Here is a 13,515-nt window from a genome sequence, read left to right on the forward strand (position 1 = left end):
GCATTTGGTCAAAAAGGGACCCCTGTTCCCTCCACAAGGAACACAGACAAATAATCATATACTCTGGGGTTTCTTTTACGTATATAAATGTATTGGAGCTGAAAATAGGAGAAGATAGTTAGGCAAGAACAGTAGGAATATAAGAATTATTGGAACACCTCACCAACTGTCTGCTCATCCCGCTTCCACTTCGCCAGAGGGGAGGCTGTTTCTCCAGCCGAATCGGGAGACAGGGTAGTACCATTCGCTCCACTGTCACAGCTGCACGTCTGCCCTGTATTGGACTTCCGGTGATCGGGACCCAGACACCCCCTTTAGTACCAGTGGAGACATAAGACGAGGCTCCTGTGAGCCGCGCCCCCTTTTCCCATCAGATTCCGTACCACTCCGTACCAAGGCCACGGCTTCAGCTGGCCAGGCGTCTGTTATGACTTCGGAGCAGAGCAAGTACATTCCTCTGACAAGAACCAGTTTCTACCAGTATAGTGCAGAAAACAAGTGAAAAGCATAACATGGCTTCTCACCTAGGAAGGCTCAGAAGATGGCGACAGCTTAGAAAATGGAGTCGCTCAAGCATAGGCCACTATTCCCGTAAATGAGCAAAATTAGTATGCAAGACGGCCTAAGAGTATGCCAAATCATTAGGCAAGCACTGCCATTAAGCAAGATAAAGTCGGAAAAAGAAAAGGCATAATCGAGCCCTACTTTGTAGCTTATTCATACTATGCAGGCCTACACATCACTATATTAGATCAAAATATACTGAGATGGTAATGGGCAACGGTCATAATCGGACCATTCAAACATATAAATGGCACATTCATTACAGTGAGTGAGTGGGTTCATAAGTGGTGTATGGGGGAGTGCATCTTTGACTGTATAGGTGAGTGAAAACATGTGTTAGTATCTGTATGAGTAAGTGAATGAATGTGTGAGTAACTGGGTGAGTGAGTGGCTGTATGAGTGAGTGAGCAGGTGTGTGAGTAGCTGTATGGCTGACTGACTCAGTGTGTAAGTGGCTGTATGGAAGGGTATGTTAGTATTTGTATGTCTGTTTGACTGTATGTGTGCGTAGGTGTATTAGTGAGTGAGCGGGTGCATGAGTGGCTCATTGGGTGAGTTGGATGTTGTGTGAGTAACTGTATGAGTAACTGGAAGTGTGAGTGGCCATATGAATCAGTAAGTATCTGTGTGAGCACTTGTATGGGTCTGTGAATGGGTTTGTGCAGGAGTAGGTATATGTGAGGTTGTATAGGGGTATGAGTGGGTGTGTGAGTGGTTCGCTGGATGATGTAATTTGAGATGTCATGAGTGATGTCACTGGCAATGTCATGAGTGATGTAATATGTGAGGTCATAAGCAGTGCATTGCAGGGGCATACATTCTTCCCTGCCCCCTTCTTTTTTTCTTTCTTTTTTTTGTTGGACTCGATTGAAGCGGAGTCCCAAGATGGCTGCCAATACTTCCCGGTAAAAAAGTTGGCAGCCAATCACATTTTGCCACGTTAGACAACATACACTGTAGGATTGGTTTCAGACTGACTCTGAACACCCCCACCGGGTATGTTGGCTTTTTGTACCAACTAGCTCACAGTGCCACTAGAATCTCCTCTTACTAAGGAGAGAATAGTTCCTGGCAACCATCGAACATGACAACCCTGATCCTTCAGGATTGTGGAAACAATATACTACCTTTCGCTCAGTCACTTGTGCTTACTTAGCCAGTCTCAGAGAGATAGACAGAATAAACAGGCTGGGCGTTTTCAATAAGCATTTATTGAACAGTTGTTATTCTGGTGTAGAAATAAATGAGCTCCAATAACTGTTAAGACAGTATAAGATATAGATGATTGGCATACTATAAAGGCAAATGGATGGTCTAGTTCTACCAACTTACAATAATCATGAATCCATTCGAGTATATAAAACACATGATAAAAGATGCGTACTCCTACGATGTCTCCCTTACTAGATGTACCTAAATGTACCTAGCCTGTGTGTAGGTGTTAAGCCAATTACCTGAAGTGAGAGACTGTAGGACCCCGTCCTGGTCTCAAGTTGGACACCCCGAAGGGATGTTTTAGACTACAGCGAGCTGGAGTGTCTGCATGCAGGAACCTCAGCGTCTCTGGTCAGTGTGTCGGCCGGGAAGTCTCGGTCTCCTCTGTCTTATCTTAGCAAGATGTAATGTATATATACCCATAGGTCTCCCCCGGGGTCCTACCTTGCTGTGTTACTGTGTGGGTCTAAGGATGATGTTGGGCATGAACATTATACATAGATTTTATTCAAGAGATGGTAGTCCTGCTGTGCTCTCAAGAATCATCATGCATTATGTATGAGATTTCAAACTAGGGAAAACCTGAGTTCTGAATGCAGTGTAGTATCTAGGTAAAAGGTCATCCCCTGTAAACCCTGAGAAGTGTAATGTAGGGAGAATATAGGTGACGGGTAATGAAATTACCGAGGCCTATATTATGGTACCTATATGGAATATAACAATTTTGGCACAGAGACTGTCAGATCCTCGTTCTGAATGCAGTGTTGTATCTAGGTAAAAGGTCAGTCCCTGTAAACCCTGACAAGTGTAATGTAGGGAAGAATATAGGTGACGGGTAATGAAATTACCGAGGCCTTTATTATGGTACCTATATGGAATATAACAATTTTGGCTCAGAGACTGTCAGATCCTCTGAGTATCCGGATCCCTATATACACAATTTTTTGTGTTTAATTTCGCAAAAACTACTGAACGGATTTACACCTAATAAGAAAAAGAGTTCTTTCTTGACCAAGAGCGACCTTTCTGCCAAATTTGGTGTTATTCCGTCCAGCTGTTCAGGCTGTAGTCGCGACAAAAATCTCTATAGGAATGAACATGAGAAACGCACTTTGTTTGACCTCCCCTTTTCCCAGCATCCACTAGATGGATCACCCTGAAACTTTTCCATGCACAATAAACATCACCAGGGCACTGTTTTGGGAAACTTGTGAAGCATCGCTACCCGGCGCCAAAGATATAGGAAAGTCAACAAATGCTTTTCCTATGGAAACATGGTCCTAACTATAAGTGACCACTGGCAGCCGCCAGTAGGTAATATATAAACATATTGCACCTTATACACTTACTATTTTGTTGAAAAGTCATATGCTTGGTACAGGTATTACGTTGTTGTGCCTGCATGGTAAAAGCTGTTTTCCCAGGGCATTATTAAATAAAAAGAAAAAACCTGAATGTCACAGCAAAACCAAATGCTACACATTTCAATGGGGTTTTAGCAAAATAATTTTACAATTCCCACCGCTGGCTCTATCAGGGTTTCACACAATTTAAAGTGGCCCTACACAGATACTACAGTGCCCCAAATATCTACAGTATCTTGGCAGAGCTTAAAGGGTCATAGGCAATTATCAGGCACAACTGTTACTTCATCATCAAGCTGTGCAAATAACCACCATGTTGAGAAACCCGAAGGTGAGTTTGTTCCGAATTTGAGCAGCAGAGTTCACAAAGACAATTTTTATTTTCTTAACCTAGGATTTTTTTTTATAAGTTCATGATACAGTCTCTATATCATTTGTTCTCAAGGTCCGCGCTACCTGTTCGCTGGGATGTGGCCTGGTGTGAAGAGTAGTGATATGTGGCTTGCAGTCCCACCATCTGAGGAGGTTTGTGAGCAGCAGCCTATCTTCTCACTTGGCCTGCTGCAGAAAGAACAGCACAGCAGACCTGGCTGGCAGCTGCTTGTCTTCGAAAGTTGTGGCCTCTGGACTGTGGCAGGTCTTCTGCTACGACAGCGTCATCACTTCTCACAGGCTACACCAACCATTGAGGCAGCACAAGTCCCTCAAGTCAAGCTGCAGGGATATCGGACTGCATGATGTTATTCAGGTTACTAGGTACTTCACATAGTTAACCACATGAACCACACAGTAAGAAGAGGTGACTCGCTCACAGGTCAGATCACTTTAGTTTGCTTGCGAGGCAAGTAAGATTCTTCTGGATAGTCCACATGCCAGGAGTACCGCTGGGCTTAGCCTCCTGGAAAGACTTTCCTCGTGCAGGGCCAGGAGCTCTAATTTCCTCTCTGAGCTTCTAGGTGATAGGCAGACCCATAGCTTCTCCAACATCATGCACAAACTTTAGGTGATGCCCCCTTCCCCTCATTTCTGGGAGACTGGCTGCCATGCAGACACCAGCCCTGGATCACATAAGTTCTTTCAGCACTCCCAACTTCATACTCATGTTCCAGACAGGGTAATGTGATCCACTGTCAAAAGTCCTAGAACTAGTTTGGGGTGGTTCATATTCCAATGTAACTTTCTGGCTGCAGTGCAGACACATCCTTTGAGTAAAGTGACGGTTCTCACGGCTCGTGGAGATGATGCTCACTCAATGCAGGAGTATCACAACACATAGGCACAACGAAGTGTGAAGATTCTGCACCTAGATGTCATCAGCCTTTCTGAAGTGGGCGACACAAAAGGGCAGGCCCTGTGTATAAACTTTCTCACCCTTAGCAAAATATTCTGTCTGTCGATTCACCACTCATACCAGTCACCAAATGGCTGCGCTTAAGAAGGACAAATTAGCAGTACCCTGCTAAAGAGTCACATATAATTTCTATGGGTAGCACTTTCTCTAATCTACATCACTTCAGTGTCTGGGTCTCCTACCTTCAGCTCCAGGAAAGCATGCCGTACCCTTCCACTACCTTGGGAATTAATACCCATCCTCCATCTTGTGCCATATTAAACCAAGGGGTTTCCAAAATGAATCCCAGTGGTACCAGCAATCGCACTTTCACCACAACATGAAGAGAGAGAGTCTCTCTCTCTCTCTCTCTCTTCTCCCCCCCTCTCTCCCCCTCCACATAGAGGTTTTAGGTGTCATATCTAAGCATAATTTACTTAAGTGAAGCTGGTAGGCCACACGCCTCCAATATCAGAAAAATGGTCTATTCAGTACTAAATTTGGTGTGCTGCCACCCTAAATCCATGTCAGCACACCAACACATGGATAGTAGTCCCATGTCAGTAAAGCGGGCACACTTGGTCTCTTGACCTTGGAATGCCTGTGGACAGACTCAAGCCTCAGCACACAGGCTAGGTTAGCAAGCTGGCAGGATACCATTTTCAGGTGAAGTCGGACCACTCAAGGGCAGGGGTACAAGCATGTTTACCACGCAGGGGACCTTCCCATCCCAATATTGATAGTAGTAATTAATCATAAAAATTAAAAATAAAGTTCACATTGCAAGTAAATATGGACTTTCTGTAGACATGTTGTCAGAATCGGGTATACATCCGCAGAAAGCAAAAACATGAAAGAACTAACCAGGTCAAAGATTGGCATCTAATACAAAACTGTGTTATGAAATACCTGAATCTACCAATGGAATGCCAATATTTGAAACATTAATAGACATTTATTAGGAGGGCTTTAGCAGTCACTTTCATCTAAATGAACAGATCCCTGGTGTCCCTAGGGAGCACCCATTTTCTTTTTCATAGCAGTGTATTGCATGGGGATGCACTGCAGGAACTTGAGCGTTCACCTGTCTATGCGGTGCCTGGATGTCTAGACTGGGATCGCTCTTTTCCACTCTTCCCATGCTTTCTGTTGGCCACGGGGACATCAGTCAGCTGAGAAGAAGGAACATCCTTGCAACCTCCTTTTGCTGTTAGTCCGCATGGGGTGATTTCATTCCCACAGCACATTCCCCCACTCCTTTAAGGTCAGGCTTGTATCCTTTACATCGGAGCGGGGAACAAGATGAATGCGGGAACACCTTTTTGGCCAATGGTGGGTGGATTGGTCGTTAAAAACCTGGGAATGAGGGAGTTTTATGATTAAAGATGCATATAATAGGACTCACTCTGGATGCCGACTGACCTTCCACACCTCCTCTCATAATGCTCACAGGCTGTCAACTATAGTGGCAGGCAGTCTCCAAAACACACAAAGCCCAATCCTTTTTCCAGTATGTATCAGATTGTATACTGCATCATCAAAGCAAGTTGTAACCAATCACTTCCTGGTCATCCCAGGAAGTGCCATGGAGGATTCTTATGTAAAGCAGTTCATTTTTTAATGAAGTGGGCCACAAAGATTTGTGAACTCTTCTCTTTGCGATCGCCCCCGGTTTTTTTCCCCCTGGTTGCTGTCCATCTTTTTTTGGCATCTAATTCTTTTTCATACTTTTGCTTGCTATGAGTTCAGAAAAGATGCAAGGTGGCGATTGGGGAAGGTTGCTCTTCAGAATTAAGATAGTTGAAAAGGAGGGCTGACCAAAGGCTGCAACATCCTCATTAAAATACGAATGTGTAACTAATGAAAAGCTGGTTGGATTATCTGAGATCTTTTGGCTTGTTCTAGCAGCATGAAAGGGCTATTGGTGATACCATTTGTGAGGACATCTGTGACATCATGTGTGAAGTTATGAGAACTGAATTGGGTGAGATATGATTACAATGCTTAGCATAACTGGCAAATTTCAATCGTTTTTAGACTTTTCTTCATAACCATGACCTTCTTACTCTTTAATGCTATGTATTCGCAAATATGACCAGTCTGCAGTGAAACCTCGACTACAAACAAACAGAACAAACCCATCTGCCTGAAAGCTATTTTTTTAATGTGGCGAAAAATCTCAACTATAGGTAAAGGATACATGTATCACCTCATCCACAAGGGGCTAAGGCTAGTGTGCAGTTAAGGACGCTTGTATATAACATAGTGAATATTGACTTTCATATTATCAAAGTGTATATTATCAGTATATAATACGTGCCCATCATACACAATTATATCAGTATACATCAATTAATCATAAATAGCCAATACAATTAATACACAGAAGAAAAATAAATATATTGACACATACCCTTACAAACCGAAAACATACTTCATAGTTGTACAAAAAAAGCGACCTCTACTAATCAGAATAAGTGAGACATATTCCCTGGGAAAAATATCTGTAGACAAGCACCATCAGAAAACCTATTGGCATACATTGGTGAATGACATTGTCTAATGCATTGAACAAAACACCTGTAGTATATTTTCAACTTAATGACTGTATATTTTCAACTTACTGAAAAATGTTATTATACTACCCTAATATGTTTGGAGCTAAAACTGCCTGAACCTAACTCCTTACTCACATGACATAACATGACATGATTCCTAGTATTGTTGAAACTGACCACTATCCACTTAGGACCCGACTCCAAACTCAAATCTCAAGCACAATGATATTCCCTCCAGACATTTCACAGCAAAGTACTGGAAAAATGTGCATTTCAATGGGAACTGTGTGCAGTAAGAATTCTCCATTTTTCATGTGCAACTTGAAATACCATTGTTTTTGCACATCTCAGAGTAAGTGTGGCCTTACAGCTCCAACTGCCATCTTTGGCAATGGAGAACAAAATATTTACCTTTGGTAACGCTCTTTCTGGTGGATACTCTATTTAACTGCAGACTCCTCATCTTTAGAATATCCCCAGGCGCCGTCTCCTCCTCCTGCTACAACACCCTCCGCATGCTCCGCAGGATCTACCAGTGGATCCCGACCGAAACAAGAAGAACGGTGACACAGGCCCTCGTCAGCAGCAGACTGGACTACGGAAATGCACTCTACGCAGGAATCCCAGCCAAACACCTACGACGACTACAACGCATCCAAAAAACCTCCGCCCGACTGATTGTCAACATCCCCCACCTCAGCCACATCACCCCCCACCTGAGAAACCTACACTGGCTCCCTGTCGACAAGAGGATCACCTTCAAGCTCCTCACCCACGCACACAAAGCACTTCACAACACCAGACCAGCCTACCTGAACAGCAGACTTAGCTTCCACACCCCCAACCGCCAGCTCTACTCCGCCAGCCTCGCCCTCGCCGCTGTCCCCCGCATCCAACGAACGACCTCCGGCGGCAGATCCTTCTCCTACCTCGCCGCCAAGACCTGGAACACCCTCCCCACCCACATACGGCAGACCTACTCCCCTTCAGAAGACTCCTCAAGACCTGGCACTTCGAGCTGTAGCAGCACACTCCCCCCTCCCTTCAGCGCCTTAGGACCCTCACGGGTAAGTAGTGCGCTTTACAAGTACATTGATAGATTGATTGATTGATCCAGAAGATTTTTTTGCATAGCTCCTGCAATACGGTAGGTGGTGTCTTGTAGCCCCATGTTGACTCCATTCCGCCCCAGAAGTGATACCTGGAGCCCCATATTAGCAACACCCAAGTGTGCTGACATCAGTTTATTTCTTGGCACTGATCGCACCTTCGGACACGGAGCCTATAAAGCAACTCTCTGTGCCAGTGTGCAGAGATCTAATTTAGGACCTTTTTAGATGGAATGAAGGCCATTTCACAAAACGGAGAGACAGTAGGACAGTGAGGAATCTGGGGTTAGATAGATTATCGACCAGACTCTGATGGATACTTTTAACCACAGATTGCGCACCAATAGATACCAAAGCAGTACCTCAACTGATGGAGGCGGGGCTTAATTTTCAAAAGAACGAGTGCCAGTGCCGAAAGCTCTGCTCAGAAACCTGTGGTCAGTGAAAATAGATGTTGATGTGCTGAATACCAAGGCTGCATTGTCTTGAATTCACTCCAGTCATCTTTAATCCACTGCCACACATCTCAAGCCCCTTTTCTCTTTCTTAAAGGTTCCTGCTTTCTCCCTTTATGGTAGTTTCTCTGTCTTTTCGCTGTGTTCATTTGTTTCCTCTGTTGCTCTCTGTAAATGTCTTATGAGGAAAAATAAGTGCCAGTGGGCCACACTAGCTACCACCGGCTCAAATTAGGCACTGGGTGGAAGGTCTGTGGAATGACCCAGACGAAAATTTCCTGCAGGACTGAACAGCCAAAATACTCTCACAGTTGGACCTGGCTAACTAGGCAATAATGCTTGGTGAATGGGTGCAGCGATGCCCACATTGACGGCTGACAGAGATCCAGGACAGGCACTTTGCATGCCCGCGAAGTGGCATCAGCCTCAGGCCTGGTTGACTAGGTCCTCAGTTTTCTCACAGCTGATGCTTGACCAGTGTGTAGCAGTTTTTAATGTAGAGGACTACCAATCTGGAAAAAGTTATTTTTTTTGCACCGCCTTGCCTTTCTTTGATCCAGAAAACCCCACAAAGAGCTGATCATCTATCCGGTGGTCTTCAGTACGATATATGTAAAATGCAACTCTGTTTTTGGTTTAAACAATTGCATCTCTCCTCCACTTTCAAGTGGTGAGATGGAGCAAAGAATGTCAGAACTGTAGTGGACTTCAGGCCATGAAAGGGAGTCATAACTTTTGGTAGGAAGGTCGCACTAGTCCTCAGCACCAATTTGTCCTGAAAGAAGGTGGTGTAGGTGGCTTGACTGAAAAAGCCAGAGGCTCACTCATTAGACGAGCTGAGGTTATTGTAATGAGAGAGACTATCTGTAGAGTCATGAGTCTGAGAGGGCAGTCATGCATCTTCTCAAATGGAATGCACATAAGCAAAGTAAAGACCAACTTAAGATCTCAATATGGCATCACAAAGGTTTATCAGACAAATCCTTTGAGAAATTGAAACACAACTGATGATTTAAACACGGACAGTTGGTCCGTTAAAAACAAAAATGCCAACAAAAAACCTTTAATAGTGCCCTCTACAAGTCCTTGCTGGGCCGAAAACAAAACAAACAGTAATACAGCCAACAGTTTGACTAGCAACAAGTCCGTATTAAGGGTGCCTCTCCAAGCCACAAATTTGTCCCAATTTTCAGTTAACCGACTTTGTGGAAGAATGCTTGGCCGAAAGGAAGACGTCCACTACTTCAGGAGGAAAATCAAATGCGGTCAACAACTTTTGCCCAAACTCCACAAATGGAGGTGTAGACTGATCAGACCCCGGTACAAGAGCCTGCCCTGCTCTGTGACAAAGGTTTCTCCCACAGTGGCAACCTGTTTGGAGAACAGATGCTATAACCTGGAAGTTCCATTTTTTTAAATCTCCTGGTTGAATCAGGACACACAAATATGAATTGGGCCCTGGTCGTTCTTGATCTTCCTAAGAACTCAGAGTGAGAGAGACAGCAGCAAGAAGACATACAGGTGTTCAATTCTCCCTTGTACTTGGAATGCATCTCTGAGGGACAGCCTTCTCGGTAGCTCCAGCATTCAAAAGCACGTTCTCGACGGTGGCATAGGGACTGAGCAGAGGTCTCTCCATTGCTAAAAGGCATCTATGCCACCTCTGGCTGCAACTGACATTCGCGATCTTCTATGCGTCGATGGCTGAGTTAGCCTACCCTGGTGTTTAAGGACTGCACCAGGTAGTTCACGATCAGGGAAATGCCCTGATAATTCAGCCAGTTCCAGAGGCACATACCCCAGGACCCCATACGGCCCAGTTTACTGCAATGCTACATGCCAGTGGTGCTGTCCCCCATAACCTGTCTTGGCTTTCCCATGATGGATGGCAGGAAGGCCTTCAATGCCAAATAAATGACACGCACCTCCAATAGGTTAATTTTGCGACAAGTCTCCATCAAAGACCACAGTCCTCTGATCTCCACCTCTTCCAGACAACCTACCCAACTCAGCAGTAATGCATGTGTCCCCACCACCGGCTCTGGGTAAAGTAAGGAGAGTGGTCTGCCGCTGGTCCAATACAACCTGCTCATCTTTTGCAATCTCCTGAGAAACCTGGATGGAATTTGAGAGGCCAGTAGGACAAGAAGCTTCAGAGTCACACTCACTGAGACCCAGGACCGGGGCTGAAAGTAACATAAGTATCAAAGGGCAAAGGTGCTGGTCTCGCTAATCTGAGGGAAGACCAATAACGCACCATAGCCAGGATCGCTTTAATGAAAGGGAGCCTCTATGAAAGAGTCAGGTGCAACTTCGGCACAGCCAGTCATTGAGGTACGGGAAGTCTTGTATCCCTGACCTCCGAAGACATGCTGAGACTACCACCATCCCCTTACGAACACTTGAGGGATACTGGTGAGACTGAAGGGGAGCACAGCAAATTGAAAATGCTCCTGGGCAACCCTGGACTGCTAGCAGCGGCTGCAGGCAAGAACATGGAAACCGGCATCCTACCACCCAGTCTCCATGCTTCAGTCACCGCATAGAGCGTGCAAGGGGTAAGCTGAAAAAATCTTCAAGATGCAGTCTTGTTCCTGGGAATATTCTACATGTGAGGAATCGATGGTGGAAGTATCCATCAGAAAAATCAGGTTTGAATACCAGCCTCAGCTCAACATCCTATGATCCTGGAAAAATCTCTATCTCCCTGTGCTTTTTTTTTTTTATATTCTGTTGCCCTTGTAAAGTGTTCTAATGCCCTTAGGCTAAGCTTGTGCCATATAAAACTACAAAAAATATATTTTTTAAAGAAACACAAATCTTACATACAGACACATCTACTGATCTCCTCAGTATTGGCAATTCTGGGTGCGGGAATACCACATTGGTATTCCCAGAATGAGTCTTAGTCATTGGTTCACTAGAAATGAGTCAGTACCCTTTGAAACTGTTTCTAGTTGGAGGTAAAAATATGTTTTGTATTCTTGCTCTGGGTCTACAAATATGACATGCTGACATACTTAGCAACTTTTTTCTTGAACCCAAAGGTACACAGCAATCCATGCAGCATTGAGATGCTTCTGAAATTCCTTAGCTCAGGAAGGAACTCTCCGAGTAACTCGATCTCTTCTTCATATAACTTGACATTTACCAGAATGGCGTCACCACTTTCATCCCACTATGGAAGAAAAGAAACAGATGGTCACAGTGGGAGGCGACTGAGGATAAGTGAAAGCATAAGTAATGAGGCCCTAAAAGCAGATTGGTCACAGCTCTTTCTAAAAAATACACCTATGTGTTACTAGTCTAAAGGAACTGAGAGCCAATTGGTGAGTAATCAAAAAGAACCTCAACACTGATGGAGGCATAGCTAAAAGGTGGTCATCTATTTACACAGAGCCCTACTTTTCATTGTCGCTGTCCTTACATAATGAGGATGAGTAATATTGTGGGAATAAACAATTGTACTATATATATATATATATATATATATATATATATATCTATACTACTATAATAAAGCAAAAACTTTCAGGCTTTGAGGCGGGTAAACTCGGGAACCACTGCGCCAATCTACACACTCGATACACCGTTGAAATCGCAGGGTGTGTAGATGGTTATAGGTTACATAAATTAAAAAAATAAACATTATTTAAAATGTTAGATTAAAAAAAAAGTACTCCCTCAAAAGTAGCGCCGGCCGCGACGTGCGTGGTCACGTTAGGAGCACGGGGAGGAGCGGCGTCCGAGGAGCGGCGGACATGGCGCGGGGGAGGAGCGGTGACGTCAGGAGCAGAGGACCGGCAGCAGAGGAGGAGCGGCGGACATGGGGCAGGGGAGGAGCGGTGGTGTGAGCGGACAAGCGGGAGCAGCGCTGGCGGAGGTAAGGGCACTTATGTAGGGGCAGGTGGGGGTCGGGGCAGGCGGGGGACGGGACGGGCGGGCGGCAGTCGGGGAAGCCTGAGAACAAGAAAGAGGAGGCAAACGGTGCACTACAAATGTCAGACAAACGGTGCATTACAGGAGGAAAAGGGGAAAAAAGTGACGTGTAACCAGAGGGGTTTTAGATGCTGTAAACGTACGTGTGCAGGTTACAAAAGTGGAGCGGGCGGGGGCCCTGAAGCAAAGTAAATTACAGGAGGAAAAAGTGACGTCTGCAGGTTACAAAAGCGGGGCGGGAGGGGGCCCTGAAGCCTAATTGCTCCCGGGCAACGTCGGGACAGGCTGCTAGTGTATGTATATATATGTATATATATATATTTATATGTGATCAAGGTGCTGTTTGCACCGAAACGCGTCATTGCGGTATGGTGATGAGTAATTAAAATCACTACTCACAAACACCGGGTTTGTCTCGTCTGTTCTGCTGCTGCATGCTGCTGCTGGACGTCTTTATGCCGAATATATGTATATATGTATATGTCTGTGTGTATATATATGTGTATATATATATATATAAAACCAAAGGATAAAGCCGTTCCGTGCTCGCGTCGGCCAACAGCCGCCGCAAGCACTACCTCGCTGGTGTTGCGCACGTCCGTTGGCTGACGCAACCCGCCCACTAATTAGAACTTCAGCACCACGGTGGAATTCGCACCGCGGTCAAGGAGTTAAGCACCACCTTCAAATTACTATAACTCGCGCATCTCCGTACACAGTGTTGTCAACCAGCTAGCCACATTACATTAATTATAATTCTCCACTCTACCATGCAGAGTGTTCTCACAAATGATGTGATTTGAGATGTCAGAAGTGTTGCTGTGAATGCTATTATTTCACATGGTTTAAGTGATGTAATATGAAAGGGTATAAGCACTCCGTCATAAAGACGTGAGTTATAGTTAATGTAGTTGACAACACTGTGTACAGAGTGCTCGAGTTATACTAATTTGAAGATGGTGCTTAAATGATGAATTAAAG

General features: G+C 44.8%; 1 protein-coding gene and 1 long non-coding RNA gene across 4 annotated transcripts in view; one reads left to right on the forward strand and one right to left on the reverse strand.

Annotated features, from left to right (window-relative positions):
- Positions 1-13,515, forward strand: part of LOC144798450 (uncharacterized) — a 1,486,395-nt gene that overhangs the window by 271,133 nt on the left and 1,201,747 nt on the right. The gene's annotated exons all lie outside the window — the stretch shown is intronic.
- Positions 1-13,515, reverse strand: part of C12H16orf86 (chromosome 12 C16orf86 homolog) — a 257,140-nt gene that overhangs the window by 171,319 nt on the left and 72,306 nt on the right. For both annotated transcript variants that reach the window (XM_078669328.1, XM_078669327.1), the window contains exon 2: positions 11,616-11,773. In XM_078669328.1, the coding sequence (XP_078525454.1) occupies positions 11,616-11,773 (158 nt within the window). The remainder of the gene's footprint in view (positions 1-11,615; positions 11,774-13,515) is intronic.

The sequence above is a fragment of the Lissotriton helveticus genome, chromosome 12, assembly GCF_964261635.1.
Source record: "Lissotriton helveticus chromosome 12, aLisHel1.1, whole genome shotgun sequence".
NCBI classification, from domain to species: Eukaryota; Metazoa; Chordata; class Amphibia; order Caudata; family Salamandridae; genus Lissotriton; species Lissotriton helveticus.